The sequence below is a fragment of the Penaeus japonicus genome, unplaced genomic scaffold (assembly GCF_977035675.1).
Source record: "Penaeus japonicus unplaced genomic scaffold, GWHDUDI00000001_assembly GWHDUDI00000008, whole genome shotgun sequence".
Lineage (NCBI taxonomy): Eukaryota > Metazoa > Arthropoda > Malacostraca > Decapoda > Penaeidae > Penaeus > Penaeus japonicus.
In genome coordinates, this window is record NW_028234410.1 from 8,481,329 (window position 1) to 8,488,828 (window position 7,500).

Genomic DNA, 7,500 nt, shown 5'->3' on the forward strand with positions numbered 1-7,500 from the left:
CCACACAGTGTGGTTGGGGTCGGTGGGAAAGGGCAAGGAATATTAAGGGCCATGTTAGGGGGAACAAAGCGACCGGTGAAAAAAGTTTCAAGGGTGTACGCAAACATCTAATGGCAGGGACGGGCGGCATGTAGTGTGTGTGAGGTCTCGTATATGTATAGTAAATCATACATTATATACCATATAATCTAAATAAATGTTAGCAATAAGAGGCACGTTCCCATATTTCCCACAAGTGATATCTATGAACACTTGCAAGAATCAGCGGGCCAAAGAGGACCAGAGAGGACCGAGGAAGGCCAGAGAGGGCCAGAGTGGACCACCAAGAGCAAGTGTGGTGGTCCTCGGTATTCGGGCCATTAGCGCGCCTGGCAAGTTGCTGTTATTTCCATCATAACTGCCAGCCCCATGAAAAAGTCTTCCGTTACGATAATGAACCCGACGCGCTTTGTCTTATAATTTACGGCGGCTGAATTTAGCAGCATGGGTGCGCGCGGTTGAACTTTCGGGAGTCGCGTTCTTTCCACTCGCTTCACCTGAGGCGTGGTCTCCCCCTCGTGAAATTATTTATTCATGCGGAATACATTCTCCGGTCCAGAAAATGGCGTGCTCACTTCGAACGGCCACGAAAGCCCTCGTGATCGTGGTCCTCGAGCGGGGCCGCCGGTCATTCGCTCGGCACGTATCATCTCCGTGTGAGGGTCCTCTTTCACTAAAGCCTCGCCACCTCGACGCCCCGTGGGAGCCGGGAGCCACAACGCCGCCTTCGAGGGGCGGGCCGCCGTGATCTCGCTCACCCCGAGTGTGATCCTGACGCATCCATCACCTCAGGGCCCATAAAGACCCTAGCTTATCAGACAGCATCTAAATCATGGGCCGTTTACCTGTTCTGGCGTCAGGCCTCCCCTTCCACTCTCTTTCTTTCTTTCTCTTTTCGTTTCTTCCCCCCCCCTTCTCTCTTTCTCTCTCTCTCTCTCTCTCTCTCTCTCTCTCTCTCTCTCTCTCTCTCTCTCTCTCTCTCTCTCTCTTGTGGGCAAAGTGTCACATTGCAGGCCTCTTTCTCATAATCTTTCCTTAATCAGTTCAGTATATTTCTTCCAGTAAATACAATTGTGTCTGTTAAGTGTCTTTTTCTTAAAGACTGTATATCTGTTTGTGTACGTATGTAACGTCAAACACATACAATACGAAACTGTCTATAGGGTTGCAACAAGAAAGTTAATTTCCCGCTATCTGCATAGTATGTATTCACCTCTTGCGAAATTTGATCAACGGCAATACTCGAAACAGAGGTATGCAACAACGTCATTGCTTTTAGTCGGCATCGTCAGCTGCTGTCCGGCGGGATAGGATAGATTGCAGAGTCGTGACACTTCATCCTCGTAAACTATGATCATCGTGAAGTGTACACAAATAATATACTCATTTGCTCTCCCTCTCTCTCTCTCTCTCTCTCTCTCTCTCTCTCTCTCTCTCTCTCTCAATCACATACATACATACATACATACATACATACACACACACACACACACAAACCAAAAAAAATAAAAAATAAAAAAAAAATAAACACACACAAACACAAACATAAACACAAACACACACAAACACACACAAACACACACACGCACACACACACACACACACACACACACACACGCGCGCGCGCGCGCACGTACAAAAAAATCATTTACATTTCAATTGCACGCCCATTAAGGCACTATTACCTTCTAATGAACAGCCTTTAGACCCGTGCTTTCAAAAGCGGCAAACTTATTTCAAGATAGGAACATTTCTTACAGGCCAACGAGGGTACAGCCCTGCCTTGAAATACTTAAATCAAAAGGCCACACCATCATGAGCGCTAGCAGAGCCTAACAGGGTGCCTTTCGGGAGCCTTCGACGCCCGGCACGAATGAGGAACAAAATACTCACATCCAAGATCCGACGAGCCTAGTGACCGCCGGCGTGGCGAGACAGAGGAGGACGACCACGGCCGTCAGGAGCAGGTTGAGGAGGCCCACGACCCCCATGGTGTGTGAGCCTGACGACACCCCCTTCACCAGCACCCACGACGACCCAGGGACACCGCCACGTTCATGCCTGTTGGGGAGGAGAGGGAGGGCGTTAGTCGTGAGTGAAAAACGTTTTGCTGTTAGGATAATGGGGTTGCCTCTGTCGTTTTATTTTTGTGACACATATCATAAAACAAGAATATATATATATATATATATATATATATATATATATATATATATATATATATATATATATATATATATATATATATTTTTTTTTCCCTCTCTTTTTCTTTTTTCCTTTTTATACTTTAAAAAGCGCCCCTAATCAGAGAGAAAAATGGAACACTAGGTTCTAGGCTTAGACGCCCCAATACACATTGCATATCAGGTAACCACACCATGTTCTCTCATCAAGGAAATACATCAGTTACACCTTAAATTAAGCAACCTGATACATGCCAGTCGTAGACTGAGGCCACGTGAAAACAAGGAGGCTGAAGGAATGAGCATTATGGTAGTGTAATTAGTTAACTGAATTCCCCCAGTAGGCAACTACTGATAAGGGCGCATGCTGAGAGTCTGAAAATTAACCTTCCTAACCAATCCGACTAAGCTGGAAATGTTACTTGACTGGATCGCGCGCTCGCTGACCCACGGACCTTCAAGGATTAGTCCGCGAAACAAGCCTGGGACAAGACGTTACAGTCCTGCTGGAGAGCGAGCGAGCTAGTGAGCGTGCGTGCGTGCGCGCTGGAACCCGCCCGAACCGCAGCAACTACCGGGTACAGAGACCGCTCTCCTGGAGGTCGTGGCGCCGGCGGTCACCCAGTTACTCGATCCTTTAATTATCTCAGATTACACCGAGGGGATTAGGGCACTTTTATTTCTCTGATCAATTCAATCGCATCCCAATGGCCGCCAGGAGGAGAGAGGGCACCACTTCGAAGGCAGCCTCGCGATCCATCCTCGGGGAGACCTGGACCGAGATTGGGGCGGGGTTTGTAGTTCCTCTGAGTTGCGGATTCTGCCTATAGTCCTTCTGAATTTCAGATGCTCGCTGAATCCGTATTTTTTTCGTCGAGATCTAAGTCAGCAACTGAGACTTCCTATATTGCAAGTAGTCTGTCCATACGGGCGGGGGCTATTAATCTCCCTGTATAGTTGAGAAAACAATGTAACTGCTCTCAAAGCACCGATTAATACGAGTTCCTCAAAACACAAACTAGAATATGAACAAAATGCCATACTGAGAGACAACAATTATAGAAGTTATAGAAGTGTGACGTTCGTTGTATAAAAAAGATGAATTATCAGTGTGGTATGCTGATCTTCTACAATGGAATTATTTACCCAGTAACTAATAGTACAAGAAACAAATAAAACGAAAATAAAAACAAAGTCAAACAAACAAGAGGAAAAAAAACGCTTTCTGTTTTTGTGTTTGTTTCGTTTCCACTCGTAATAAACTAAATATAAGAAAAAAATCAGACATTCAAACCCAGTTAATGATGACGTACGGTAACTGACTTTTGACGATTTATATTTCCTTGAGCCGACCGACCACGCGTCTCTGAAGTCCCCCCTTGATTGTGGCGAAATGGAGACAGCTTGGATCACTCCTTATAGTCTCCGCTTTGGCAATAACCATTCTTCTCGGCTGTTAGGTACCCGAAATGTTTTTGTTTTTTTAGATTATACACGCTGAAATATGCTCTTTGTTCCTAATGGTCGATTCGGTTCAGTGATCAAAGATAGTGATGGAAATAATAACGTTATCAGTTCGACAGAGATAATGCATTTGCGTTTTTTCTACATGCGAGTATCCCGACAATGCTAATAGCATCACCAGCAGCAATAAGAACGACAATAATGATAAATAAAGTTAATGATGATGAAGATGATAAAGAAATCAATAAAAATACCAATCCCCAAGCGAATTGAGCAGCCCAGCAGCCTCTTCAGGTGCATCCCACAATCACATGCCCATCCATCATCCTCTCTCGTTTCTCATATCACTTTGTGCCCATGACAAAAGGTTTATATAAATTCTGATACCAATTTTCCAGTTGAACGAATCAACAATTGAAAGCTTCGGATCAGCTCTCGACTCTTGGATTTGTATTCAACGAGCGTTCGGAAAGACTTGACTGATTTCTACGGGTCTGTGAACGAGCGCTGCTGGGTACGTGCCTCTTTGGAATTCCTGTGCGTCGACCGATGGAATCATTATATATAAATATTGCTTTACTTTTTTTTCTCTCTCTTTAATCTATTCTTTGCTCTGCATGATGTTAGGTTTTCGGGTCTGTTACAGTGGGGAACGCGAGTCTAAAAAAAAAACTTTTCTCTGCTTAATGGCACAATGAACGCTCGCTGACAAGCAATTCACTCAGTGATAATCCTTTTAAGACGAATGAGTCCTAAAATCCTTTAAGAGGATCATGCCAACCTGCATCAAAAATAATTACAATTTGAAAACAAAATCTAAAACAAAAACACTAATAATAAATAATGTTAGCCATTATGAACACAGCAGCTCACTCGGTCTTCATGACAGCGAGATGACCCTTTCCCCCTCCCCCCCCCCCCTTCCTAGACTCCTCATGGAAACCAGTACTCATCCAAACACTAAAAGCATCTAGCAACATTTTTCCACCTTCATAAGCAAAGACAACAGCACACCGGCCTCTGCCAAGTGTTCCTCCTCGCTTTCCTCCCGCCATGAGTTTTTTTTTCTTTTTTTTCTCTCTTTCTTTTCTCTCTCTCTCTCTCTCTCTCTCTCTCTCTCTATATATATATATATATATATATATATATATATATATATATATATATGTGTGTGTATATATATCTATATCCCCTCTCTTCCTACCCCCCTTCCCTCCCACTCCTTCTTCCCCCCCTTCTCCCTAACCCTCTTTCTCTTCCCTCCTTATCTCCCCTCCCTTCCCCCTTCTCTCTCCCCCCCCCCCATCCTGCTCTCTCTCCTTCCTCACCCCCCTCACCTCTCCCTCCCACCCTCCCTCCCTCCCTCCCTCCCTCTTTCTTTTCGAGCAGCGTCTGCCTGGCATCCCTCCTGACCGCACACAAGCCACAGCCCTCATATAGGCGGTGACAGCTCGCTATTAGTCGCCGCCAAAGCCAGCCTCATCACTGAGCTGTCTAACCACTTTGTCTGCTCTCTCGTTACTGCCGCTGCGCCCTTCGAGACGGCGCGGATCGCTCCCCGGCCTCGCACAATGCACGCTCCATCGGCTCTCAGGGAGGCTGGGAGGCTGGAGTGGAGGAGGGAGGGAAAGAGAGGGATGGAGGGAGGGAGGGAGAGAGGGAGGGAGGGAAGGAGGGAGAGGGAGGGAGGGAGGGAAGGAGAGGGGAGGGGGGAGGGAAAGGGAAAGGGAAAGGGATTGGGAAAGAGAGAGAGAGAGAGAGAGAGAGAGAGAGAGAGAGAGAGAGAGAGAGAGGGAGAGAGAGAGAGAGAGAGAGAGAGAGAGAGAGAGAGAGAGAGAGAGAGAGAGAGGGGGAGGGGGGGTTATAGCTAAGGGGTTATGTAGGTGTAGGTAATTGGGGGGATTGCGCGCGTACACCTGTCTGGAGTAGTAGGTTTGTTTGTATGTATGTATATATACGGGGATGTTTCTCTGTGTGTGTGGGAACATGTTTGTGCAATTCTGCTTATGTATGGGTCTTTATATCTATAAGGTCGTGCATGTGTGTGAACCCCAAGGATTATATTCTATCATTTCAACTCATACTCACAAACAAAAGAAACCAGAAGCTCAACCTTCAAAGCTATCCCGAAACGGCATTATCGACACCGGGATCTGGAAAAACAATAACCATGCCCACCTGCCCCAACACCTCCCTGGAAGCCAGATACCAGCAACACTAACTACAAAATACCTCTAACGTAGTGATTACCCCCCCCCCCAAAAAAAAAAAAAAACACCCTGTGGTGGAGGTAGCATTGTGGACAGAGAGAAACAAAGAGAGAAAATAGAGAAACAAAGAGAAAAAAGAGAGAAAAAGAGAGAAAAAAAAGAGAGAAAAAAGGTAAAAATCGGAGAAAGTTGATATATTCGATTGTCGTCGGTCGAGTGCCGCGATAACCGGCCATCCGGGCAAGATGGCCGGATAAGGTGATGCGGAGAACAGGTATTAATGGGCTAATTTAAGGGTCGAAATTATCTTTTTTTTCTCTTTATCAGCCTCGGGGATCAATGGCGTAATTAAAAGTTGGGGCTGAAGGGAAGCTAATACGTGTAGATAAGACTGGCATGTTATAAAAAAAAAGGCCGGCGTTGGCGGCGTGGCGCTTCTGTTCGCAAATAAGCAAGGAAACAAAAAACGACTAAAAATAAACTGTTAAGAGATGAATACGTAATGCTTGTGTGTTTAGGAAAGCTTTAAAGATTCACTCTTCGAGTTCATCGAGGAAATATTAAGAGAGAGAGAGAGAGAGAGAGAGAGAGAGAGAGAGAGAGAGAGAGAGAGAGAGAGAGAGAGAGAGAGAGAGAGAGAGAGAGAGAGAGAGAGAGAGAGAGAGAGAGAGAGAGAGAGAGAGAGAGAGAGAGAGAGAGAGAGAGAGAGAGAGAGAGAGAGAGAGAGAGAGAGAGAAAGACAAAAAGTCAGAAAGACAAACATACAAAAAGACAGAGAGTAAGAAAGAGAAAGAAAGAAAGGGAAAAAAGAGAGAAAGAGAGAAAGAGAGAGAAAAAAAAATAATAATAAAAGAGAGAAACACAGCAAAGGCAACACCGCAGACAGATGCCAATCACCAATTTTACGCGTTATGAGCGCACACGTTATGGGTTAACGCGACTCATTCTTCAAATGGCGATAAAGACTTAATTACCAGTAGCTGCGCCGGAGTCAGAGGGCGTGAGTGCTTTGTGGCTTGGCGAACAATTTCCTTAAAATGCGTTATATTTACATTTTATTATATAATTTACCTATAATTCATCTTCTTTTATAAAACTACTTCAAACATCTAGTATTTGATTTTTTTTAATGGTATTACAATTTAATATAATTTTCTAATGATGTTTTGTTTACATATATCTTCTATCAATGTTGCATATCAATACATTCTTTTCATCGCCACTAATTGCACACCGGAATCATTCTGTTCTTAATTCGTTATTATTAATATTATCAATATGGGGGATACGTCTACAACAAAAGTTAGGAAGTGGATAAACAGTAGATAAATATAAAGCAGAAAATGGGGGATATCATAGGAATGGGAGGGAGGAGAGGGAGGAGAGGGAGAGAAGTAAAGAAGAGTCTAGAACAGTATCAGTAATCAGTGTAGGTATCAGTAATATCAATCACGTTAGTATTAGCAGTAACGGTGGTACTAATAACAATGCCATTGGTATAGGTATTAGCAACAGTAGCAGTACGAAACGAATATAATTGCAACGGCAGTATTAATAATAATAGCAGTAACAATTGCAGTAAAAAACTTTAGTTGCAACGCCAG

At 44.3% G+C, this 7,500-nt stretch overlaps 1 protein-coding gene across 6 annotated transcripts in view; it reads right to left on the minus strand.

Annotated features, from left to right (window-relative positions):
• LOC122249543 (protein Wnt-5b) overlaps window positions 1-7,500 on the minus strand; it is a 628,546-nt gene that overhangs the window by 10,311 nt on the left and 610,735 nt on the right. For all 6 annotated transcript variants that reach the window (XM_086539035.1, XM_086539036.1, XM_086539039.1 and 3 more), the window contains one exon: window positions 1,933-2,100. In XM_086539035.1, coding sequence (XP_086395161.1) covers window positions 1,933-2,030 — 98 coding nt within the window. In that variant the 5' untranslated portion in view covers window positions 2,031-2,100. The remainder of the gene's footprint in view (window positions 1-1,932; window positions 2,101-7,500) is intronic.